Source organism: Perissodus microlepis, chromosome 22 (assembly GCF_051167445.1).
Source record: "Perissodus microlepis isolate ML-2025 ecotype Zambia chromosome 22, ASM5116744v1, whole genome shotgun sequence".
In the NCBI taxonomy this organism is placed as follows: Eukaryota; Metazoa; Chordata; class Actinopteri; order Cichliformes; family Cichlidae; genus Perissodus; species Perissodus microlepis.
Window position 1 is genome coordinate 24770715 of NC_140481.1, and position 27072 is coordinate 24797786.

General features: G+C 40.1%; 2 protein-coding genes across 4 annotated transcripts in view; one reads left to right on the forward strand and one right to left on the reverse strand.

Moving 5' to 3' along the window:
* Nucleotides 1-11867, forward strand: part of LOC146363258 (four and a half LIM domains protein 3-like) — a 29047-nt gene extending 17180 nt beyond the window's left edge. For both annotated transcript variants that reach the window (XM_084920251.1, XM_084920250.1), the window contains 4 exons: nt 2557-2731; nt 6214-6383; nt 8323-8509; nt 11287-11867. In XM_084920251.1, coding sequence (XP_084776377.1) covers nt 2557-2731; nt 6214-6383; nt 8323-8509; nt 11287-11438 — 684 coding nt within the window. In that variant the 3' untranslated portion in view covers nt 11439-11867. The remainder of the gene's footprint in view (nt 1-2556; nt 2732-6213; nt 6384-8322; nt 8510-11286) is intronic.
* A 9959-nt stretch (nt 11868-21826) lies between these two features.
* meaf6 (MYST/Esa1-associated factor 6) lies at nt 21827-27029 on the reverse strand. 2 transcript variants are annotated; one of them, XM_084919754.1, is made up of 8 exons: nt 26922-27029; nt 26144-26259; nt 25722-25809; nt 25587-25632; nt 25298-25490; nt 23716-23745; nt 22804-22837; nt 21827-22271 (listed from the first exon to the last, which is right to left on the reverse strand). In XM_084919754.1, the coding sequence occupies exons 1-8, from the start codon at nt 27009-27011 to the stop codon at nt 22257-22259; spliced, it is 612 nt and encodes a 203-aa protein (XP_084775880.1). In that variant the 5' UTR covers nt 27012-27029; the 3' UTR covers nt 21827-22256. The 2 variants fall into 2 exon arrangements, with proteins under 2 accessions (XP_084775880.1, XP_084775881.1); XM_084919755.1 differs by lacking the exon at nt 23716-23745.
* Between the last annotated feature and the right edge of the window lie 43 nt (nt 27030-27072).

Sequence of the window (27072 nt, forward strand, 5' to 3'; positions counted from 1 at the left end):
AAACCCCATGCCTCAAAAATACGTTTTTCACCCACCATTCAATGCAGCCATTTATCACAGAGCTCGCGTGAACTGCATGTGAACTGGAACACAAGCAGCTGTTGCGGAGAGAAAATACAAAGTGAGTTATTCTGATTTTTAAGAAAATAATGATGAAGGAAGGGGGAACGCCTCTGTTAACTCTTCTGTTTGGAGACAGCGGGGTGCTGTGGGCACATGATCTCTTGTCTTTTTACAAGAAACAAAAACAAATCAAGTCTAAACTTGTAGCCTACATTGTTTTAGTTCCCTGCTTTTGAATCAAACAGTGAAGCGGGACTACTGTGTGTCCAGACAGGCTCAAGAAGTACAATTATTTTCAACTTAGCTGCTGCTGCACACTTACATCTATAAAAGAGTGCAGAAATACACTGTGTCACTTGCATTAAACGGTAAATAGTTTAGCACAAATAGTTGTAACCAAGACAAAATGACTCATACCTCCATAAAAGTATGTTTTGAGCTCTCTTGGCTATAGCGAGGCATCTTTCATCTGTCCATCCACAGTTTAAAAGAATAATTACTCCTCAGCATTTAATCAAATGTGCATGCAATGATAACATAATGCAGAGGTGTCAAACGTAAGGCCTGGGGACCAGAATCGGCTCGGCAAAGGCTCCAATCGGGCCTCACTTCACAGGTGTGGAAAATGTGAATAAAAGAGCAAATTTGAGACTTTTAACAGTTTTTTCATAAGTTTTACAGCTTTACACATTTATTTCTTACAATTTAAGAGTCAGAGTGACAGATTTCTTTTCATAACTACCACAGCATTTTGTTATGGTGTAGAAAAACTGAGATGTACTGTTAAAATTGAACTTCTTTTCCTTATACAGTGGAACCCCAGCTTACGAAGACCCCCATTTAACGAAAAATTCAAGTTACGAAGGCACTTAACGGCAATATTTCTGCCCGTGGTACGGCAAAATGCCCGTGTAACAAAATAGATAAAATAGAAAATTTAAAAAAATAAAATTAATGTTATGTACATATACACGTACGTATGTATGCATGCATACGTATGCTTTCTTCAACCTCCGCCACCTCCTCCTCCACCAAGAACTTTGTCTTCAGCCAGCATTGCCTCACTCAAAAGGCAATGGAAAAAGGTGCTTCGACTTACGAAAATTTTGACTTACAAATTAATTTCGGAACGAATTAATTTGTAAGTCGGGGTTCCACTGTATTGACAAATATCAAGGATTAAATGTATAAATAAAACTTCTGATAAAAGGGGAGTTTTCTTGGTCTTTCCAATTCAGGATCAAAGTGGGATGCATCTGGCCCATGACGTAAAGTTGTGATCGAGGTCAAGTAACATTTTTAAGAATCATCCACCCCTGTCCACACATACCTCACTGTAGATATCCAGACAAAAGTGTTGTTAAGAATCTCTGCAAGTTGAAAAATCTCTTTTTTTTCCAATACAGACCAGACCAACAGGGCTGGACAGTAAATATAACACAATAACACATTTACAGTATTATATGCAGAATTGTGTGCAGTAACAAGAGCAAGATCAAAAGCAGTCACATTAATGAAGAGAAGTGTTTTCTCTCTCCTTGAAAATGGGCTCAAACTCCCTCGTCGAGACCAGTTCTCACAGTTCCAGCTCCTTCTGTAGAATATTTTTGGGAGAAAAAGCGGAATATTTAAAAGTCTTTTTTCCTAATTCTGTTCTGACTCTGCAGACAAACATTTACAACATATTGCAAGACTGTAGGTAGTAATGGATGTGGTTTTTACAATTACAGGCACACAAATAAGCAGGAAACAACCCAAGCAGAGATTTAAATGCAAAAACAAACCAATAGGAAAGAGAGAACAGGGATGTTCATGATTTTTACAGCCAGTAATAAAAGATAAAGCAACATGATAAACAATGTCCAGCCTCTATAGGTACTGGCCATGTTCATTCATAAAGAGCAGGTCCCTGTAATCCAATAAGGGTAAAAACGCTGCAGACATGCTTCTCACAGCACCTAATTTGAGCTTTTGGGACATCCATGTGCCAGGAAATTAAAGTGGAAGCTCATTTCATTCCCCAGATGCATTTCTTGCCACAATAAAAGCAACAATTTTCCCTTTGGAAGAATTCATACTGTTTATTGTGTGCAGTTCAACAAGCAAGTCAAGCTTTCTGCAGAAAGCTAAGGGCCATATCATGCATAAGAAATGATCACTGAAACTCTTTTTTTGGTATCCACTTATTTGAACTTTTCACCATCATGTGTTAAGTAGAAATGTTCATCCATCTACTTCTGTTTATCCAACTCAGCATATCCCAGCTACCATAGGGTGAGGCGAAGAGCAGGTTTAAACCCAGTTCATCATCTTTATTAGGTTTCATCTTAGCTTCTTATTGTGTGCCTTTTTAAGCAGATAACCAGCAGATGTGTGTGTGCCACAAGAGCAGAACAGAAGAGAACAAAACTGCATTTTATTTTCATTACCCCGAGCTTCTTTAACCAATGACACGCTTTAATCTGAAGCTTCACATCTCTCGTCTTCCCTCAGGAGCTCTTCTATGAAAACAGACATTACCACGAGCACTGCTTTCGCTGCTTCCGCTGCGACCGCTCTCTGGCAGACGAGCCCTTCACCAGCCAGGATGACGCTCTGGTGTGCAGCGACTGTTACCGCAATGAATTTTCCTCCAAGTGTGTGGCCTGCGACAAGACAGTCATGCCAGGTAGAGACAATGTAGACAGGCTTTATCACTTTTTTTTCTTTCCACTGAACCATGTTCATAAGCCGCCTCTTCTGCAACAAATCACTCAAACTCAAACGTTCACTGCCTTTCAGAGCCGATACCGGAAAGTTCACACCCTCTCTTTGCTGTAGTTATCAGGGGGTGTGACAGCTTAGATGTGACAGCGTGATTGTTTCCTCGCTCTGCTGAAATCCTCCCAGCAGAGTTCCTGCTGCTGTGAAGAAAACACGCAAAGTATCGGTGTCAGATGACTGAAAATTACACGGGCTTGTGGGTTGTGGATGTTACACCAGTTCTCTTCTTTAGTTTCTGATCAGACTGGTGTGCCTGCCCTCTTACCCCATTTCTTACATTCAATTCAATTCAATTCAATTCAATTCAATTCAATTCAATTTTATTTATATAGCGCCAAATCACAACAAAAGTCGCCTCAAGGCGCTTCATAGATACAGAGAAAAACCCAACAATCATATGACCCCCTATGAGCAAGCACTTTGGCGACAGTGGGAAGGAAAAACTCCCTTTTAACAGGAAGAAACCTCCGGCAGAACCAGGCTCAGGGAGGGGCGGCCATCTGCTGCGACCGGTTGGGGTGAGAGAAGGAAGACAGGATAAAAGACATGCTGTGGAAGAGAGACAGAGGTTAATAACAGATATGATTCAATGCAGAGAGGTCTATTAATACATAGTGAGTGAGAAAGGTGACTGGAAAGGAAAAACTCAATGCATCTTGGGAATCCCCCGGCAGCCTACGTCTATTGCAGCATAACTAAGGGAGGATTCAGGGTCACCTGGTCCAGCCCTAACTATATGCTTTAGCAAAAAGGAAAGTTTTAAGCCTAATCTTAAAAGTAGAGATAGTTTCTGTCTCCCGAATCCAAACTGGAAGCTGGTTCCACAGAAGAGGGGCCTGAAAACTGAAGGCTCTGCCTCCCATTCTACTTTTAAATACTCTAGGAACAACAAGTAGGCCTGCAGAGCGAGAGCGAAGTGCTCTAATAGGGTGATATGGTACTACAAGGTCATTAAGATAAGATGGGGCCTGATTATTTAAGACCTTGTATGTGAGGAGCAGGATTTTGAATTCAATTCTGGACTTAACAGGAAGCCAATGAAGGGAAGCCAAAACAGGAGAAATATGCTCTCTCCTTCTAGTCCCTGTCAGTACTCTTGCTGCAGCATTTTGGATTAGCTGAAGGCTTTTCAGTGAGTTTTTTGGACATCCTGATAATAATGAATTACAGTAGTCCAGCCTGGAAGTAATAAATGCATGAACTAGTTTTTCAGCGTCACTCTGAGACAGGATATTTCTAATTTTAGAGATGTTGCGCAAATGGAAGAAAGCAGTCTTACATATTTGTTTAATATGTGCGTTGAAGGACATGTCCTGGTCAAAAATGACTCCAAGGTTCCTCACAGCGTTACTGGAGGCCAAGGTAATGCCATCCAGAGTATGAATCTGGTTAGATACCATATTTCTAAGATTTTCAGGGCCGAGTACAATAACCTCAGTTTTATCTGAATTAAGAAGCAGAAAGTTAGCGGCCATCCAGGTCTTTATGTCTTTAAGACATTCCTGCAGTTTAACTAATTGGTGTGTGTTATCTGGCTTCATGGACAGATAGAGCTGGGTGTCATCTGCATAGCAGTGAAAATGTATGCTATGTCTTCTAATGATGCTGCCTAAGGGAAGCATGTATAATGTAAACAGAATTGGTCCTAGCACTGAACCCTGTGGAACTCCATAATTAACCTCAGTGGGTGAAGAGGACTCTCCATTTACATGCACAAATTGGAGTCTATTAGATAGATATGATACAAACCACTGCAGTGCAGTACCTGTAATACCTACAGCATGTTCTAATCGCTCTAATAGGATATTATGGTCAACAGTATCGAACGCTGCACTGAGGTCTAGCAGGACAAGCACAGAGATGAGTCCACTGTCAGAGGCCATAAGAAGATCATTTGTAACCTTCACTAAAGCTGTTTCTGTGCTGTGATGAGCTCTGAAACCTGACTGAAACTCTTCAAATAAACCATTCCTCTGCAGATGATCTGTTAGCTGTTTGACAACTACTCTTTCAAGGATTTTTGATATGAAAGGAAGGTTGGAGATTGGCCTATAATTAGCTAAGACTGCTGGGTCTAGAGATGGCTTTTTGAGTAAAGGTTTAACCACAGCCAGCTTGAAGGCCTGTGGTACATAGCCGACCATTAGAGATAGGTTGATCATATTTAAGATCGAAGAATTAATCAATGGCAGGACTTCTTTGAGCAGTTTTGTAGGAATGGGGTCTAAAAGACACGTTGATGGTTTGGAGGAAGTAATTATTGAAGTTAACTCAGAAAGATCAATTGGAGAAAAAGAGTCTAACTTAACATCAATGGTACTAAGAGTAGCTGTAGATAATATTACATCTGTGGGATGATTACTGGTAATTTTTTCTCTAATGATAAAAATTTTATTTGTGAAGAAGTTCATGAAGTCTTTACTAGTTAACGTTAAAGGGATGGTTGGCTCAACAGAGCTCTGACTCTTTGTCAGCCTGGCTACAGTGCTGAAGAGAAACCTGGGGTTGTTCTTATTTTCTTCAATCAGTGATGAATAGTAAGATGTTCTGGCTTTGCGGAGGGCTTTCTTATAAAGCAGCAAACTATTTCTCCAGGCTAAATGATGATCCTCTAAATTTGTGACACGCCATTTCCTCTCCAGATTACGAGTCATCTGCTTTAGGGTACGTGTTTGAGAATTATACCACGGAGTCGGGTACTTCTGATTAGAGACCTTAGTTTTCACTGGAGCTACAGTATCCAGAGTCGTACGTAGTGAGGAGGTGAAATTATTAACAAGATAATCGACCTCTGTTGGGGTAGCGTTCAGATAGCTGCTCTGCTCTGTGTTGGTACAGGGCATTGAAGATGATAACAGTGGGTGGATTATATTCTTAAACTTAGTTACAGCGCTTTCGGAAAGACATCTTACATGTGCAGCCAAGTTCATGTTCAAAACACCGTCATGCTTTTGGGCTGCCTTTCAGGTCCCAACAGTTGTAAAACAAGCTCAGTGATTAAAGGATCTGATGTCCAGTTTCATAAGCATAAGCATGACTGGCTGCCAGCTTCTCTAAACCTCAGTGGTGAGTGATTCTGAACTAAAGGGCGCTTACAAAATGGTTAAAACTGTGCTAGAAGGCCGTGGACATGTACACAGCGGCTACGTTACTGCTTGTCATGCTGTTTTGATGCACTGGAGCTGCAGCAATTTACCAGTGCCAAAAGAGGTTCAGCCATCACACCGAATCACCACTTTTGGTTTTTATCAATGTTATCAGATTTCCTTCCAGCTTGTATTTACAGCAGAGATCAAAGAGGAGCCAAGAGTTACACATGGAAAAACAACAACAAACGATCAAAAGTTTTTGCTTTCGGCGTTGATTTTTTTTCTCTCTCTCTTACAGGATCGAGGATGTTGGAGTACGACGGCTCCACGTGGCACGAGGACTGTTTTGCGTGTCACGCCTGTGAGAAGCCCATCGGTACAGAGGCCTTCATCCCAGACAAAAACAACTACTACTGCGTGCCCTGCTACGAGGGCAGGTTTGCTCCTCAGTGCAGCCACTGCAAAAAGGTGCAGAAATGATCTTTTCGTTAAAACAGAATACACTAAAATATATCACTACAGAGCCCAAAATTACAGGTTTTTTTCTCTCTTCCTGACAATTTAAACTCCTAAAATGTATAATCTACCACCACCCAGCTTCCTGAGTAATCAACGCTACACAACCACTACACAATGTGTTTACAGAGCACCTGATGTCAAAAGGTTATCTGGAATGAACCCAAAGAAGGTGGATCATACAAAATAAACAACATAAGGGAAAGCACATAGAGTCCAAAATGCAAAACAGGAGAATACGAGACAGCAGGAAGCACACAGTACAACACAACAAGTAAACACAGGCAGCCTAAAGCTACTTAATCACACACGGTAATGTGGGAAGTGGAGACAGCTGGGACAAACTAACACAGGTGTAGGTGTTTGCAGAAACAAGATGAAGACGGGTAAAAGTAACACAAGGAAACAAACAAACAACCATCAAAATAAAGCAGGAAGTGAAACGTGATAACGGAAACACAGACAGAAATGAACCTAATACAAGGGTACTGACAAATTAAGATGAAACTAAACTCTAAAACAGAGAATGAGACTGAAAAGGAAAAAATACATGAAGAAAACAAAAACTATAACCAGGAACTAAGAAAAAGGGAAAGTAAGAAGCATAGTTTAAAAGGCTGTATGTAACGCTGTACAGCAGATCTATCAATAGAGATCAGAGGTCAAATATATGATATTTTAAATCTTTATGCAGTCCTTTCTATATTTTCACATTATACAGCACACTCGTAAGAATCACAGTTTCTATGCTATGAGTTTTTTTGTTGACCAATAAATCATTAAGTTGACCTTGAAGACCTCAGTGAATGTCTGTCAGATTTTAATGGATTGTTAACAGGATCCCACTCTACACCTCTGCAAAGTTTTATGAGAATTCATTCAAAGCTTTTTCTGCTATTGTGCTTATAGACAGAATGCATGCATGCAAACAAGGGAACATAAGAAAATATTCAAATAAACAAAACTAGAAAGTGATAACTCCAAAATACGTTGTCAGCAACACACGACGCGACCATGAAAGCGCAAAGAAGTTATTGCTTTTCCTGAAAAATGTATGTAGTGTGAACAAGTTTGTTAAACAAGTTCGCTTAGATTGAATTGAACAGATAAATGCACATATGTGTACACAATACAGCTAATCTAAATCTAGCTTGTCAAGCTAGATTGTTTACAGTGAAGTCAGTGGTTTACATCCACCCATCGTGGGCATGAATATCATGGTAATTTTGGGCTTTTGAATTATTTCTTTGAACTGATCTTTTTCCAGGATGGAATGATTGTACAGCTTTAATGACTTTAAAAAACAAGAATCGGTACACAAGTTTGATTTATTTTGGATTTTCTCTAAATGTTTCTCCAGGCCATACAGTTTCTCGCAACTGTGTGGCCTGAGGGCCACAATCGGTCTGGCAAAGAGTCCAAACCCGGCCACTGGACGATTTTGCAGAGTATAAAAAGAAGGAAGCCAAAATTTTGGACTTTTTATTGTATTTTGCGTCACACAGTTGGAAGTTAAGAAGGAATAACATCTTGATCTGTTCTTAAGTGGTGGTCCAGACTCATTTGTTCCCAATCAGAGGTCTTAATTACGCTAAATTTTACAGCCCATTTACAGACAAAGACATTACCTCTGACGTGCCATAATACAACAGCACCCAGTGATGCACGCTGATGGGTTTCTTTAATTTACTGTAGAAGCATTTCTTTGTAATAACATTAAACGGGCTGAATGTGGAAAAACTGAGATGTATTGTTGAAATTCCACCTGTATGTAATCTTAAAAGAAGCATAAACCCAATTAAAAACAAAGCCCACAGAAAAAGTCCTGAGCTATGTGCCAAATGTGTGACAGGATCAGGAGCTTCTTACTGACCCAGTTTGTGTCTCTCAGGCTCTGACTAAAGGAGGGGTGACCTACAAGGACGAGGTGTGGCATAAAGAGTGCTTTTTGTGCACGGGCTGCAAAACGCCGCTAGCTGGCCAACCCTTCACCTCGCAGGGGGAGAGTCCGTACTGCGTCAAGTGTTTCAGTAACCTGTATGCTAAAAAGTGCGCCGGCTGCAACACGGCCATCACAGGTTAGTAATAAGTGCATTCCCCCAGAGCTTACACAACGAGTTGTGGACTTGCGAAACGATGTGCATGCAGTGCTCCTGGTTTCATTTCTTTCAGGTCGGAGACACCGTGCGCCTCTCCTTTATCTGTTTTTCGTGTGTCTTCATGGTCTTCTGTCAATAAAGGCCTAAACAGTTATCTTTAGCAAACAGGTTTCAGCAGGTCTGGTGACTCAGGGCTTAAATTCTGAGCCTCTCTGTGTCCTCTGTGTGGATTCTCCCTGTTATTCAAACAAATTAATTCACAGTGAATGCTTTTAATGTCAGACAGCAGCAGAAAAAAAAGTCCAGTTTCCATTAGAAATGATTTAAACACATTGAATATAGCTGTGGATTGGAGAGTGAACCTTCAGCAGAGATGCTGATCTAAGGCTGGATGCTCCACTGGAACGGGAATGCTGCCATTACAGAGTAAACTAAATGCTGTAAACACTTGTGATGGATATAAATGATAAAATTGTACTATAAACACCAGTAAAACATGATTTTATTTACTTTAATCTTCAGAAACTGATTTTCTTGGCCAGTTCCACCAAGATTTGATCACATAGCATTCTTATGATGCTCATTTTGAGCTCCATGTGTTTATTCTTGGACTCTACTGGAGTAGCTTTGCATGATTGATCTTCTAAAGTAGTCCTCATTTATTCTATGCTGAGGCCTTTTGGCCTCTGTCTAGCAAAAGCTTTTTAACTCCTCTCCCTTTCATCCAGTGTGTAACCCGTGAGCCTAAAATGACCACATTAGTAGCATCCTCTCTCTGTGACATCATACAGAGCCAAGAGTAGACAAACTGTGCAAAACTTGGCGCTTAGAGCAGTCTGAAGCCTGAACGTTTGGCTCACAGGGATTACATTCATATAAACTGAGCCATAATCACTCAGGCCTAAAGACCGGCTAGCAGCCCGCTCTCAGCCACAGGTGACTATGGAAAAAAAGTGATTGGCAAGTAGTTGCTGGAAGTTGCTAGCAGGTGAAAGTGGACATAAAGAGAATGCTGCAACAAAAATTTCTTCGTGATTTCTTTGGTCACTTGAAATATGGAGCAATCATTTTCTTAGTTAAAGCTGCACCTTCTGACATGAATTGGTTTCACTTGTAAATCACACCGGTTAATGTGAAGGTGAAAAGCTTGCATCACACTCAGCGAGTACTTGGCACATTAATTTTTCCTCTAGCAACAAGAGGTTGCCAGATGGACTCCAGGCCTGATCTCATTATTTGAAACTTTGACCGTCTTTAATATGGGCTTCCACCACTGGAACTGTATATAAAGAAGAAATAAAGAAAAGTGTCCAGACAGTTAGCAAACACTAAAGAGCATCACACACACACATCTGATGTATTTTGTTTTCTCATGATTAATGTAAACAGTCATTTCCTTTAGCTCTGCTTTTGGCCACTACTAATTCATAAGGGAAATATTTCTCAGCTAATTGCAGCATTATGTTTTCTAGCTAGGCCAGCTCATGCTTTGCTCCATGTGTGCAGGAGTCTGTATATACTAAACACATAAATGCCTATTTCTTCAAACACCATCTCCACCAATGATGCCAAAATTTTCCAGAATTCCTGTGCTGTCCGAGCACATTGGTTAGGATCAAAATGCAAAAAATTATGACACAAAATTTTTAATGAGTCTTTGAGTTGTCTATAAAATTATGGCCAGAAAGCAAAATATTAACTTAAACTTATCATAAAGCTTGGTAAATCTAATTAAAAAGCTGCAGATTTAGGTGCTAGTTCTCTGCAGTATGAGTCAACTCATTGACTGTATTTAAGAGATGTAGCAAAGCTGTTGTGACATCACCCACTGGTTTGAGATGTGGTATTTTGAAGCCTTACATTAGTAAATGAAGCTGTATTCAAAAGGCCTCACACTGACCTAAAGGCTCGTTTGCGACACCCTAGCAACCTTGGGTTGTTAGGGAAAATATATATTTCCCAACCTTTTCGTGAGTGGTTGGTTGCTAGGTTAAATCAATGAAAAGAGAGTGATGGAAAAACTGCCATCACCAGTAGCTTGCATGGTAGATGCTGACTTGTCTGCAGATACTTTCAAACTAAAATGGAAATGGAGACTTTCCACCTTCAAACTAAAAGTTGAAGATGAAAGGTCGCTAGGTTGTTGTGGTTGCTAAGGGAGGTCACTGACTGGTCTCTTGGCACAGGGGAGTCTGTGAGGACTGACTCACTTTAGGACTCAGCCCCAAGTGGCCACTAGGGGAACTGCATGTTTTTTGGCCTCGGCTTAATTTTTCAGCTCGGGAGCTCGCCTCTTAATTTAACCTTGGTTATGGATAATGTACACAAGCAATCTAAAAACAAGCTACTGACTGAAGCGTCTTAATTTTCTCAAAACACACATTTAAAAATAATTTTAGAGAGAACCACAAAGCTAAAAAAAACAAAAAAACAAAACAAAAGATCTACACATGGTGGAAACAAAGTACAAGAAGACTCATTATGAACTTTATCTTTTTCCATCATTAACTAAGATGCCAGAGATAAATGAGGATTTCAATTAAATGCTCTTGACCGCAGCTGTGAGCTGCAATACTTGAGGGCACACAGAGCTGGCAGTGCTTTCCTTGTAGCTGCCAGCTGCTGATGTTATCACGAATTCACAAACGTTATTTCCGCAGTTTTACGAGGCTGTTATGAAAGCCTGCTTTCCACCCTGAATGAGAGAAAAAAATCCTTTCATTAGTTGCTCATGTGCTGCGTGTTTGTCTTTGCAGGGTTTGGAGATGGGAAGTACGTTTCTTTTCAGGAGCGGCAGTGGCACCAGCCGTGCTTCAAGTGCTCGCGTTGCTCCGTGTCGCTGGTGGGCTCTGGCTTTTTCCCAGACCGAGACCTGATTCTGTGCACAGACTGCAACAACGAAGACTGACCCTGCAAGGCCACGGCGAAATATCAAAGTCTGCAGCTGCCAGCAGAAGAAAACTTCTAACCCTCAGCTTTGCACATGCAGTTTCAACGATCACTCAGCCTAAAGCTGAACCAAAGCTCAGTTTTTACGACTGAAACCAGCTCTTAGCACACGGACATGTATGTTTAGATGCAGAAAGTCTCGTGTATTACTTACTATTTTTTTCTAAATGTTTCTGTTTTGCACATTAAAGAATTGAAAATATGCAAAAGATCTATGTAAACATCTAAATTAATGTCCCGTGCTTGGCAAAATTGTTCCTACTTTTTTACTGATTCTTTTTTAAGCAGTCAGTCTCTCACTATGTTAACACCTTTTCTTTTCAGCTTATAAAAAAGTTTTACTGCTGTACATGCAATAAGATGTCATTAAATAAACAGTGGATTGTAATTGGTGGAGTCATCTACATGAATACACAGATAGCCTCAGACTGTAGAAAATGAAGGGCATCCTCATTCCTGTAGCTGTTTTATTCTGATCTGAACTGGCTAGTGGATAACAGGGAAATTTTTTTAGTAATATTTGTACTTTTCCAGGCAATTTTATTCATTTTAGGGTCCGTTGTTACAGTTTGTGTATTCTGCACGTCTGTGGTACTCTACTGCATTCCCAGAATATAAAGCATACCTATCTATGGGAAGGCATTTAGCTCTGACATGCAGCTGGTCGGTGGGTCAGACCGTAAATGAACCATTCTGGAGTTTATTTTGAACCACACTGACACCACCTCCTCTAAAGGGTCTCAGTGCTGCTGTTTTAGACAGGAGGTGGCAGTGGCAGAGCTGAAGATGATGACATTTTCACTGGACATCAGCAGAATAGTCAGGATGAGAAAAGAGTACATCAGAGAGATGGGTCAGGCCAAGTTTGGATATCTGCAGAGGAGTGAAAATGGACATATTGGATAAAGGATGCTGAATATGGATCTGCAGGGCAGGAGGAAAAGAAGAAGACCACAGAGAAGGTGCATGGATGTAGTGACAGAGGACATGCAGAGGGTTGGTGGTGACAGAGGAAGATGCCATGATGGGGTGAGATGGAGGCAGATGACTTGCTGTGGGAGCGGCTAAAAGAAGAAGACCCGAGTTCAGTTATTATTCACATCTGCACAAACAAAGCAGTATTTTTCTATTAGTTTCCATGTTACAAGGAAAATAAAGATTTGTCTTCATACTTAATGAAAACCATTACGTCATCCTAAAATGTCATGGCAACCCGTTTCTTAAAAAAGCACAAAACAATCACAGAATAATTTTCTTTTTGAAAAACTCCACCCATTTCCCAAAGAAAGGTTCACGAGGGTCATCCCAGGAAGACTTTCCCTTACTATTACTTACATAATTCGGATAAATATTTACAGTTCTGAGCTTCTGAGCTCATCTGCTTTGATTGTGTTTATATGAATGCTATGCCAAGCTGGTGTTCATGGCAGGGGAAGCAAACACAAGACCTCCTCACCAAGCTGATTATTTCCTGCAAGGTTTTCTAGCTCACCGAAACCCCTTTAACTAGAAATCTTCAGTTTTGACATTGAAAAGATAATGGTCCAATTTAAAAACTCCAAAACTTAAAAATAAAAATGCAAAAAGACAAAATAAACATGTGAAGTCCGCCTTAAGAGGCAGTAATGTGAAAATCTGACTGCACTTGCCTCTCCACGCCTCTGATTTTTCTCCATAAACTGAGACATTTTAGCTGTCATCCAATGATAAATGTTCCTATCACTTCCTCCTTTTGATCATCATTTTGTTGACTTGCTGCGTCAGATCACAAGATCAACTCCAGATGAAAATAAAAGGGCCATGTGTGCTGTTATTTGTTTGAGCTTTTCCCATGACTCTTCCTGAAATATGTTTGACCTTGTTTTCGGGGATGTAGGAGAGTCTTGTTTGGTCCCAGGAGGAGGAGGAAGGAGGCCGAAGGATGGGATTGAAGCTCCTCAGTGAATAGTCAAGATTTCACATCACCCTGCTCAGCCTCTGCTGGGACTCAGGCTCATCTGGGATCTGCGAGCGGAGGCTGCTAAAGTAATTAAACGACACTGCGCTGATGGATGGACCACAGAAGAAGAAAGCAGGCTACGCCTTGCGCATGATCCTAAAGTATTTTTACTGCTGACTTCTTCAAGTCATCTGAGGTCCTTGGATGACTGTTTGTGTCTATGGGAATTCATTTTTAAACGTTTGCCAGCTCAATATATTCTCTGTTTCCTCAGAATTTCCCCCGTTTGAATTATGGGGACAATTTTAACCCTGTTGTGACATATCCAAATTAAAAATGGCTGTGGCGCCTTAACCATAAGGCATCCATAAATCTTTCTCAAAAGGAAACGTCCTCAAGTTTATTGTGAAATTATCTGAAACACAGTGGGTGAGGAATAATGTCAGATAACTATCTGTGGGTTTATAGATGTCATCCACATCAGTGCAGCAGTTGACTGACTGACTGCTGCTCGCTGAGGACGGCTCTCGACTTCACCTACTGAATAAGCTGAGCTTGGGGGGCATCTTTGGGGGGCACAAGTCATGTGCCGAGGCAATCCTGCTCAGCGGGTCTGACTCATGAACCCTGACCTATCACAGAGAGGGAAACTGGATGGAAACTACAACTGCATGCTTTGTGCCTTCTTAAATGCTTCCTGGAGGAGCAACACCGCCAGCATGCAGCTCAGCAGCCACCTACAGAAGATCTCAATCGTCATCTGCGATCACTGTCTCGCTCTTCCTGGCCATGTGATGTGTCAAGAGGACATAGCTCCTGCTGTGGGAGCCAGACGCTAAGAGGAGGTGTGGTGTACCATCCCTGAGCCTCTAAAAAGACATCAAAGAGAGCTTAGGACTGCAGAATGAAGGGCTGCTGTCTGGCATGCTTAACAGAGATGTATGGAAGGATCTCATAGTGTCACCAGCAGGAACTCTATAATGATTATATAGATATTGACATTTTGTGCCAGAACAATTAAATATATGATTAAACACACGCCTCTGATATGATAACAGCTTCACTGTGTTTTTTATTTAAATGTCAGGTGTGCAAATATGGCCCTGACATATTTTTCTTTACATCTCTCAGTTATACGCAGAGTTTAAAATCATATAATCTGCAAATAATCAGCATCCGTGTAAACGTGAAAATCAGAATAAACAGTCACGGTTAGGTTGCTGTTTGTAAGATGTTTATCTCTCATTATGCCTCGTTGACTCTAACATGTGGACGACATGACAGCTTCTAAAGAACCGAAGCCAAAATATCTTGAGCAACCCCCTGGTTGCTTCATGGGCCATGGGCTCCACCCTGTCTGTGTTAGGGGTTGGGACACGAGGCGCCTGGGATGGATGAGTGATTAAGAAAATGGATGGACTGCAGTCTGTACTTTCAGCTATGAGATAACAAGAGTAACAGATGCTATTTTCATTTAACATGTTGAGCAGATTGGCTCATGAGATTCATGAGAAGAAATATAATTTCAAAAAGTCTTTATCTTTGTTTTAAATCAAGCATAGTCTGTGAGTAGTTTTTGGTTCTGGCTGATTCATTTTAGTCAAAAACCAGTGCATGCACGTCTTCATCAGGGCCCAACTGACTGAAGCTGATCCAGGCTGGGATACTGACATGCTGGAAGCTGGCATCCATCTCTGAGCTGCTGGTGCTGGAGCCTTGCAACATCTCTGATCCCCATAGTGGAAATCTGTTCTTGTTCTCACACATTCTCCCAGCAGCATCCAACCTTGCTGTGTCAGCAGGACAGAGCCTCCCCAACACTGCCCGATTAGTGTAGACCTTTCTGGATCAGGAGTATAACCAGACATCTTTCTGGATAATATTTAGTCCCAGTATGTCTCATGTTGAACATGTCAGGGTCCTTGCAAGCATCGCCACAGCATGCTAACACAAAGCTACCCAAGAGCCCAGAGGGATGTGTAAATGGAATGAATGCCAACCCCAGCCCAGCAGCCAGAGCCTGAACTTCAACAGGAACAAAAGCAGTGATGAGCAGTCAGGCTACCTGTTTATGCTTGTACTCTAGAATCACTGCGGCGATTGCCTTGAAGTCTCTTCAGGCTGGTTTTCTTTCTTGCTTTATGCGTCAGCTTTGTGTTGATACCTAAAAACTATTTCTGTCCTCATTAGGATAGGAATTTAAACTGTCAGCTGGTAATTATGTGATAATTACCAACTGCAACCACTTCTTTCTTCTTTCACACTTGCAGGTTTTTTTTGTCATTTCCAAGCATGCACTCTTCAGGCCCAGCTGGCATTCACCCAAGCACAGACCGTGCAGTTTGAAACCTCCTCGCAATTCAACCTTCAGTTCTCAACAGACTGTATCTGCGATTACCTCATGGTTACATGAGTTTTACTTGGTGTATCAACCTTAAGAGAGCACTATTTTATTCATGGTTCTTTAAGTATACATTCATATCATCTAAAACTTTCTGAGTAATCCTGCAAACAAACAGAGATAAAGCAACAATAAACAGATAAAGCGAACCAATTACATAACCTGGATGTCAGAGATAATTTTACTCCCTGTAATAATAACATAACTTAATGTGGCTTTGCCTGTGAGATAACATTTTAACCCCAAAACAGAAGAAGATTTAGATGCATGTGAAGAAATGCCTAAAACTTTTAATTAAGTGTTCCACGACTAGTTTGAACTAATGCTGTACTTTATCTGTGTCTTAACTGTGTCTGAGGCTAGTTTCCATATGGAGATACAACCACGAGTCCATTGTTTTCACTAAGCTCTGACAGGCCGCCTTCAGGGAGCAGAAATGGAAAGACGGAAAACAACGCAGCAGATAAGAAAGGCTCGATTTCCAGCAGAGGTCAGCAAGGTTGAAATTAAGCTTCCAGCAATGCTTCACTTTCTGCTAAAGGAGATGTTATTTAACACTTGACACTTTGACAACTTGCTGGTTTATAACAGCACAACGAAATCATTCATTCAGATCTCGGAGCGGCCCAGGCAAGCCACAGTTATCCACATTTGGACACTAATCATCCCGTGTCGATCGTTTTTAGGTTCAGAGTTGTAAACCAAATCCATTTAAGCCCCAAACTGCACTCTCGTTGCTGTAAATCACTAATCTAAAAATCAAAAGTACAAGAGAGTGCTGTAGAACAGCCAGGCCTGTTTTGTGTAGTAAGACCATTATCTCTCACAATAAAAAACACCACACTGCTGAGTTTAACTTCAGGAATCCAGCTCGATCTCCAGCAGCTGAATTAATGCTTCGCCTTGGTCAGTATTTCCAAATCATTTCCTGAAGTGACAGGAAATGAAGCTCAGATATGCTGTTAAGTGGCATAGCACACATTGCTCATTCATGCTTCATTATTCACACACACCCCAAGGTTGAACATGTGGAATGTATTCTGGTGCGAGCCTGAGTTTCCAGCCAGATCACATTACGTAGTCTGAAGTGTTTCTGGATGTGACTCTGGGCTGAGTCATGGGCTGACATGTAGCCCAGGGCCCAGACGCAGTCTCTTTACTATCTATCTGTCAGACAGCTCATGTAGCTCATGAGGGAATAACACTGCTGGGAGAAACCTGCGCGCCATGTCTGCAAACTGGTGCAAAAGCATGTCATTCGTCATAAATCAGTAGCCCAGGTACGGACCGAAAAACAGGAAATGAAACACACGCCTACAGGTATGAAGCACGGTTTATAGTAGCTGTCTAATGGTAGTGCTAAAAATAAGAGACATTCTCACTGCGTTCACTAAGAAAAGGTGAGTGAACGCAGGTACCGCATTGGATGAGTGGGCGACCAATATGCCAAAGCTCAGTGTAGGGGCCACTCCAGACCACTTTCTGCACTCTCTCCCTGCCTTCCTGTACATTCACTTTAATGTTCTATGAAATAAGGGCAGAAATATCAAAAATAAATCTTCATTGTGCTGATAAAAATGTGACTAAAGGGTTATTATGTGGAAATGTCTGTTTTGTTGTCTCAGCCCTTCATAGAAATATTACACTTGAAATAAACTTTATAGATTATAAGTATATTTCTGTATTAAAGTAAAATAATATATCGACTGAACAACTACACCACTTTGAGCCATCAATTTCCTGATTTTTAATCAATTATTTAGGAGCGCCAAGAACCTACAGTCAGATATAGCGGATAAGAGCCGAGTTCTAAGGTAGAAAAATATGTTTGTCTTTTTTTCCCATTCATTTATAATGTTTATGTAATGTGTTTTGTTTATTTTATTTTGATTTTTTGGTATTATCTGCATCTCTTTATTAAAATTGAACTTCCATAAAAATTACAGATTGTTCATCTCTTTGTAAATGAGCCAACTTAAAAATTCAGCAGGTGATCAAATAATAATTTCACCCACTGTAACCAAACTAAATATAAAATCAATAATCAAAAGTCTGTCTTGGTCTCGCTGTCTCGGTCGTGCTATGCTCCAGTCCCTCCATATTGTGGCCAATCACATGCGAGGATATAGGATCATATCATTATGTGAAAAACAGAGAGGGTGAGAGACACGACAGTCAAGTGGAGCGTGCGTCTGTCCTCTCAGTAAGTGAGTGAGACAGTAGACAGCTGTGAGGAGGGCTGTGCAAGTGCATCGCAAAAACACATAAATATGCCTGACACCTGTAAATGAAGCAGCATCTGGCTGCAGTTTAAAGACTTTTTTTGTCTCGGTCTTGTCTCGACTTTGTCTTGGTCTTGACTCTGTCTGTCTTGGTCTGGTCTTGGTATTGTCTTGGTCTTGGTTTAGGCGGCCTTGACTACAATTCTACATATACGTTCCAAGATGGTGAAGATTTGCTGGTGTTGCTCTGTGTGTGTGGAATTTGTTTCTTTTTTTTTGACAAGATAATAATTCAAATAATACATAATGCGTTCAATAATTTGTGTTCAGTAATTTTTTATATGTAAGAGTTAAGATATAAAGAATAACATAATTTTTACATTGCCAAATGTTCAGGCAGGTGTCTCTGTGGACTACAATGTTCACCGATGTAGTGAGAGTAGGGAGGAGATTCTTAGTGGGACTGAACAGGACTGACGAGATTAGAAATGAACAGATCAGAGGGACAGCTCAGGTTGAGTGGTTTCAAGACAAAGTTAGAGAGGCGAGGTTGAGATGGTTTGGAAGGATAGTGGATATATCAGACAAGGGATGTTGAATATAGAGCTCCCAGGCAGAGGGAAAAAAAGAGAAGACCACAGAAACCTCTGAAAATGTGGGATTGTGCATAAAAATGGTTCTACTTCTTAAATAGTTCATGCAGGATTTTTGTAAACCTCCCTGAATCATACCGAAGGTCAATCAAGTCTTCAATCACATTTCGATTGTTCGATTTCTAAACCACTGTGGTGGTGTACAGTGTTTGGACAAAAATTGTGTCTTTGTGTCAAACATAATAGAGTTTCAGCATTTTCAGTCTGAAAACCCTAAATGTCCTTTATCGAAGTGGGAGTTCCTTAAATAACAAGTCGTGGGTCATCGTGACTTTTCCAGGATTTATCCTCTGAGAACAGAAAGGAGTAAAAAATAATGCCAATCCATCTGGTAGTTGTTGAAGTATTTAAATCATGAACCAAAACATTGGCTTGGCACAGACCCTGGTAAACACATTCATTTTCCATCTAGTTTTTGTTGACCAGAAAAGAAGTGTCAGCTTCACAACAGCACTGAAGAAAAAAGTCAGCCGCACAGTTTTCAGACTATACGGATGTCTCTGCAAAAAATATTGATATTCACCAAGCAGATGTTGAAATATTTCAATCTGGACCGAAGTGGTGGAACGACTGGCCATCGATAGCCAGCATCCAGAGTCCAGCTAAAAAACTGCCCGTTACAGGAACTGAGCAGTAAAAACAGTCAGTGTGTCATTTCTACCAGATGAAATGTGACTGTGGGATGGAGCTGTGGTGGAAACCGAGGAATGTATTCCAGGAATCTTCCCAGTCGGTCCCTCCATCATATGTGTTTGTCAGCAGCTCTGTTTCCTCAGAACGCCGGACTCCATCTCTCCCATGATGTTTCAGTAAAGCATGACTAATAACATTGTCATAGCAACACTCAGGTATCCAGCTTTTGAGTTACTCATGAGGTATTTAAATGTGTGTTTTTAATCAAAATATCCATATAGGGAAGAACTGAGTGGAGGCTCGCTAAAAGAGCCTCAAAGGACCAGTTTTGTTTGGTTTCTACAACAAAAGAATCCATGATGCTGAAGGTAAAGGAGCTCAGATTTGTGCAATTCACACAGTAAAATGTAACGAATGTGGTATTAAGCATGGACTAACTCCTTCAGAGTCCAAAAATAGTCTGTTAGGCTAAAATGTTTCAGTTTTTTACTTGGGAGCAAACAAATAACATCTCAGCATTATTACCAGAAATGCTGAGATGTTATTTAAAAGTCATACGCACCGTTTCCCGTTACATTAAGATTCCCTTTGACTGGAAATATTTTTATTGCATTCCACATGTTATTACCATGAAATCACAGACCTCAGTATGTCCCTGCAGTTTAATCCAATGATCATGTTCAAACAGAATCATGCTGATCCTGATGTTTTGCCTCGTCCTTAACCAAACACCTGTGAAGCACCCAAGGGGCTAAAAGATGACACCACTTAAGGGTTGTTCTAAAAGACAGTGAATCCCCTATGACTCCCATGATAAAATATCTTTTTTGTAAATACCTTAGAAGCTGTTAAATTGGCTCGTGCCAATGAACTTTTATTTAAGGCTTCAGTCACACAGGCCTAGGACTGGTCAGCGATTCCCAGTTGCTGGGAAAACGTGTGCATTACATGACCGGTTGCGGAGTGATTACTGAAGGTTGCTGGCAGTCACTAGTATCTAATTAGTCAATAAGAGGTATATGGGGCTGCACCCATACCTTCTTGTGATTGCTTTTGTTGCTTGCACGAAGTCGTGGTTATCAGTAGTTTGCATGGAAGACGCCAGCTTGTCTACAAACTGTAAAGGTGTGTACTTCAAAGGTGAAAATTCTCCATTGACTGTTTGCATGCACTTCTTTAAGTTTCACTCCTCTTCAGAGAGCAAGTAGCGAGCATTTGCAAGCAAGTCGGTATCTTCGATGCACACTGTGGGCGACTGCGACAGTCTGCAAGCAACCAAAGCAATCCCAGTGAGGCTTTTGATGCAGCATCCTCTTCACCTGGTGGTAACCAGGAACCTGCATGGGAAACGCGCATTTTTCCTTAGCAACCAGAGGTCAGCAGGGAGGTCGGAGAGTAGTCTTTAGGCCTGCATGACTGAACCCGAATGTCTATGCTGTTGGCGGCTTCTGTGCATTTTGAATCTAATTATATTACAAATAATGTGGATGATACAGCCTGTATAAGTTTGTGCTTATGGATGGCCAGAATTCATATTCCATAAACGGATTGGCAACGTGACCGTGCTTAGGGCCATCTTTTACATACAGACTATGGAAAAACCTAGATCGGATGAATCTAAAGAAGCTTTGTCCTCTGATTTTAAAGTAATTATAGTGCAAGTTTTCTTGCCATGGTCCACTCCTAATACATGATTTATTTATCTCAGGCACTCTTTGGTAATGTAAGACAGAGGAATTTGGGGACATTAACACAAACAAACATAAGAGAGTCTTCTAAAAAGACAACAGCATGTCGCTTTATAAAATGCTGATTAGTTGAACAGGAGAAGTGATCAATGTCAGATATTTGCATTCAGTCATCTCCCAGCAATGCATTGCTACAGCTTTAAGATATATAACAAGATGACTTTACTTTACATTCATAAACTTAATTAGCATAACGTGAACTTGTCTGGCAAAAGTAGCAAGTGAAAGCTAATTAATGTTTAAATCCTGCCCTCAATTTCCAAAACTTTCTGACTGGTTCTGCACTGACCCCTGGATATGGAGTAATTGTACAGCATTTGCTCAGCCTGGTATGTTTATGTATAAAAGCCCAACCTAAACAGGGAAATAACCACGACAATGTCAAGTGTCACCCTGCTCCTGTCTTCTAGCACCACCCAGTGGAAAAAATGGATGCTAGACGGTTCATCTTTCAAACATTTCACAAAATACCTTAAAAGTATTCAAGTATTTTATCAAGTAAAGCCATTCAAGTTTAGGACTAAGACAATCTGAACGACCATGTGCCTGACAAATAAACATTTTTATGAAAACAAGCTGAGAACTGACAGACGAAAATGTGCCGGCTATTTTATGCACTAGTCACATAAACACTGTTGATATTTGCACTCATATATGTGCTATGTGTGGGAATGTTAGGCTAAACGAAGCTTCCCGTCATGACATTTTAATAACAGTCGCATACCTCGATAGTTTTAAAAACCAAAACATATTCTTGCTGAAGTATTTTATTTTTTTGCCAAACAAACAATGTCATAAAAGAATTTGGGGCATTTGAGGGTAATCTGACCATGTGATGCTTAACAAAAAAAGATTTTCTTACAATGGGAAACAAGAAAATTAGCTACATAATAAATACAGTCATTTTCTTTAAAAAACAAAAAAAAGAAAACACTATACAAGATGATGTGTTACTGGCGGAGAGCGCCAGTAGGCGACAAGTAACAAGCAACACCGTATTTCTACTGAAGGTAGATCAAAAAGTGAACCCCATCCAGTGGTAGGTGGTGAGGGGAATGTTTCAACTGATGTACACAGTACAGGCTGAAATATGACAACAACAACAACAAAGAAAAGTGATTAAAAAAAATTAAAGTCCAGAAATCTCATGTATCCTCAAGTGTCCAGGTCCTCCAGGTGTTTTAAGTCGAGTAATCCTGCACATAAAAATAGGAGCCGAGTCACACTTAACAGTTATTCATCAATCAGTCGACTAAAGTAATTATTACTTAAATTAAAAGAAATACTTCTTTCAGTTGTTTTTAGGGTAAGGAAGACAAAAACATCATAGATGACAGGAATCTGGATATTTAAGGTTTCAGGCTGTTGGTCAGATGATCGAAACTTCTGAATTTAAACGATCAGCTGCCATTTTATTAAAAGATAAAATGATTAACATCATTTTTTTTTTAAAATACCCAAATTTGGAAAATTCATGTCGCAGCTGCCAAAACGATACAAACACAACCTGTAATGTCTAAAACATATTTTATTGACCTGAACTTTCTTATTTAATTAATGTATAAATAAAAATACAACAAGGCTTCTAGCCTCTATAAAACAAATAGCTCTATCCAAGAGATTCAATAAAGCAAAAGTAAAGCAAAACAGTCACTACAAGTAATAAAAGCAGCAAAGTAAATGTCAAAGATATTAAAGTGTCTCAGTGTAACAGAACAGTGAACTTACAGCTCTGGGTTTCTTGTTAACCTTCATGTCAAACCTGAAACAAGAACAAAGACAGCATTAGTCATCTTACATTAAAATCCTGTTTCTGATGGGAATTATGGAGAAAAGCAGTACCACTACTGTACTATGAAGAAGCCTAAAAATGAATAAATAAATAAATAAGCCTGGTAACAATAAAACTACATGACCGCATGATTGTTCTTGCTCATACAGAACCTCCTAACCAATCCGTCATCTAACGAGCAACCCAGCAAGCGGAGCTGAAGAAGCAAAACTGAAATGAATCTGGGTAGAAAGATGTGGGAAAACCCATCAACAAGCAAGAAAATTTACTGACGCTCAGAGTGCTGGATGCTGGCATGCATTTAAGAACATATGTACATATCAAAGAATGAAGAGTTGGACATGCAGTATGACTGAGTAATAAAATAACAAGCAGGCTTCAATTCAAACTAACCCTACAGAAGGAGAAGATTAATAATTAAAGTCAAATCATGCATAAAAAAGTGAAAACATGTAAAAATAAAAAGTAAAAATTGAAATGAAAAGTTAAAATTAAAAAAGGTTCAAAGTCAAAATAAAGCTTAATTAAAACATGCAAAAATAAGTAAAATTCAGAAATTAAATTAAAACTTAAAATAAAATAGATGTAAAAATAAAGTAAACATATGCAAAAATTGAAGAATTAAAAAATATTCAAATCAAATAAAAGAATAAAACTTAAAAAAGAAGAAAAAATTAAAAGTTGAAATCAAAATTTAAAAAAGAAAAAGCAAAGATTTAGAGAAGAATATAAAAATAAAAATAGTAAGAGGACATAGAGGAGAGGAAAACGGTGGATAATTTGATGATGGGCTTAGTAGCAGGCAGGATGTAAATGTGACAGGAGCAGGAAGTAAAATTCAGACTTACTCAAAGTCATAATCAAACATGGCAGAAGGACTGAGGGAGCAGCATTAGGGGAGGGAAGAGAGCAGCAGCTGTTAGTTTACCAACCTGAGCCTAAAGCCCTACGAGTATATAAAACTGCAGTCCAGACTTGAAAGAGTGAGAGCACCACCCCATCACGCTGTGTTAGGAGGAGAACCTGCTGTGTTAATATGTAGGCATAAACAGTGAGGCCCGAGTTAAACCTAATTTGTCTTAACAAACTTGTCATTTATTGACCCTCTGATCACCCACTTTGAATACGTCTAATTTTGGTCAAGCACAGTAAATTTCTTTAAGAAAAATAAACAGACTTTTGAGTAATGTTTACTAGTGAAACCATGTACACTCCCTGTTGGGGAAAGTAACACCAAGAAGCTAAACCCAATCCTTTTTATTTTTATTTTAGGAGCTCAGGAGTAAAGAAAAAACAATAACCAGGTTATCCTGAGATTGTAAAGCTTGGTGATGTGGACCAGAAATCTCTCAACATATTTTAGGCTGAATACCAAAATAATACCCTCCATTCTCTCTGAAAGCAGAAGCTCAAATGTCACAAACACTTCAATAAACCTGTTGTAAGACATCTGTTAAGTTGTCACACTGCAGACGAAAGAAAAAAAAGAAGAAGAAGAAAAAGCAGCAACTTTATCTCAGAAAACTGTTGCCTCAACTGGTTAGTCTGTGCTATATCACGACTTTGGTTTTTTCTTTGCTTTATGATTGCTTTTGTCATGCATGAGAACGTCAGCACATCCAAAATGTCTTTTTTCTGGCTTGTTGTGCACTGACTAATTACGACCAACTCTCGTGTCTCCAGCACAGCTGTATGTACTTGGGCTGGATACGCAAGTGTACAAGCAGATCTGCAAGTGTCAGATAACAGAGGGAGATGCTGAAACAGGAGAAAAAAGTGATATGTTCAGTAAAAAAAACAAACAAGCCCCAATAATCGCATTCATTTCCCTGCTATTACATTTTCCGTTTTTTGATTTTTTGTTTTCCCCTCAACTGTGACATCTGTAATCGAGGAGAAGACTGTGGATTGCAAAGTGTGAATATTTCTTCACAGCTAAATCTGTCCAGGAGAATGCTCATTCATTCAACCGTGAGAAAATGTAATAGTCTACTGGAAGAGAAAATACTCCTTTTATACTGGCCTCCCCCCAAAATACCTTTAAATACCCCCCACTGTGTACACACTCACACACCAAGGCAGCAAAAAAAACAACACGGGAGCTTCTGGAATCCAAGTTGCAAACTTATTCTAGCCATACTAGATCACTTTTTGTGATCTCTCTGTGAACAACGCAATTCAATGAGCTCTTGCAGGTACAAGCAGTAAAATGAGAAATAGACTCCCTGGTGTCTCTGATCGAAGCCACAGGGGTTTCCTTACTAGTAGAAACTCTGATGTATACAGAAATTTTGCGCAAACATGTTCTGCAACCTGCTTGTCAAGAGCAGTCTACATGAACGGCTATGGATGTAGCTCTGTAATCCAAAAAACGCAAGGATATTTTAACAACATGCTGATCCCACCGTGTCTCATTCCTTTATTTAATACCTGTGTCTGTTTTTGTTCTTCCTCTTCTTGTGACTCCCGTGGTGGCTGCCTGAGGAGGAGGAGGAGGCAGCCTTCTGAGGCTTCAGGTCCTGCAGCGTTGAGTCCACATCCTCCGTGTCCTCCTGGCTGGGCTCATTTTCTTGGTTCTGGAGATCTGGAGAGGTATCGCTTTCTGTGCCGCTGCCTGCCTCACCTGAAGAAATCAAAACAACAGCATAAATGACAAAAATTACCACCAGTCCACAAAATACAAACTTTTAATGCTGCTTAGCTCAAAAGCAAAACTCACGCTTTTCATTCATGTGATCTGGTATACCACCGAGTGCACACACGGCCTGTAAAAATGTCACCAACTGAACAGTTTAGTAAATGCTTTTTGTTATTATGCAGCATATCTGTTTAAAATAATAAGCAAAAGACTTACTGCAACCGATGTAACAGATGACTTGCTGAATAAACGCTCGGCTTCTTTGAATTTCCTATTCCGTCTATCAGTCTTACTATTGGAGTTCCTGTTAAATTAAAACAAGCAAACAAAAATGTAAAAAATTTAAACAATGGTTTGGTCCAAAAGTGGCTCCAAATGCCCACACTGGGCCTCAGAAAAAATGGCATATTTCAAATTATTTTAAGTTTTTCCTTACGAAAAGAGAAGAAAGTTCTTCAGACTTTTTTTTTTGCTTCAACATCAACTAGGTGTAGTTTTTTTTTTCTTCGTAATTTTACTGGAACTTTATTTCAGCCATCGGCTGTACTCTTCCTCCTCCTGCTGGCTTGTATGTAATTAATAGAAGTCAATGGCTCACTTTTCATTTAGTGTAAATGAATTTCCACAAAGCTGCTTACTTTTGGTTGGTGAGGTATCTGTCCCATCCTCTGATGATGTTGCCATACATCTGGGTGTCTTCTAGATAGCTGCCTTCAAATGCATATATTTGTCTTTCCAAGTTCACCAATGTCTCCTGTGACAGTGAAGAATGTGGAGGAAAAGAATAAAAGTTAGATATCTGAGTTTTAGTCATTACATTAATCAACCTGGCTGGTAAACTTTTAACAGACATTTATTTATATACACACAAATTAGAAGAATAAAATATGTCCCTTTTGAAGTGTTAATTATTCACTTGCATTTGCAGAAAGGATTCAGTGAGCGCGCAAAAGTGAAGATAGCGATGTCTGTCGCAATGCTGATTTATTATTCCTCATGCCAGAGAGGTAAAAATATCATAGGTATCTGGCTGGATGTACACAATACACATGTGACACCAACTTCTCGCGAGAACTTGGCCAAGCAGGGCGGCTGCTAAAATTTAGCTACGCTAAATTGTTAGAATATTTTGTCAAAAGCGCTGCTGTGAAGTCGGTATACGTAAAAACACTTAAAAGAAATATTCAGAGAGCTCGAACGGAGTCTTGTTACTACTAACACTACTCCTAATAAAACGTTATCAGCCAAACAACGCTGTCGACCCGCTAACTAAGTTAGCTGCTACCGTTAGCTCCGGCTAACATTAGTTTAGCATGTAGCGGGGCCTCGGCTAGCAACGCGCACGAGAAATCTTCCCGCGGTGAAATATTAAATGCGACTTTTATTTTTAAGGAAACCACTTTAACGTCTACTTACGGCGAGTTCTTGTTTCCTCTTTACGAGCTCAGCGAGCTCCCGGCGAGTGTCCGGGATCTGCGGCGGAGTCGCCTTCGCATGCATCGCCATGACGGATGGCCGATTAATCTGGAAACAAACAGAAGAAACTCGGTACAATAAAGAAGCCCGC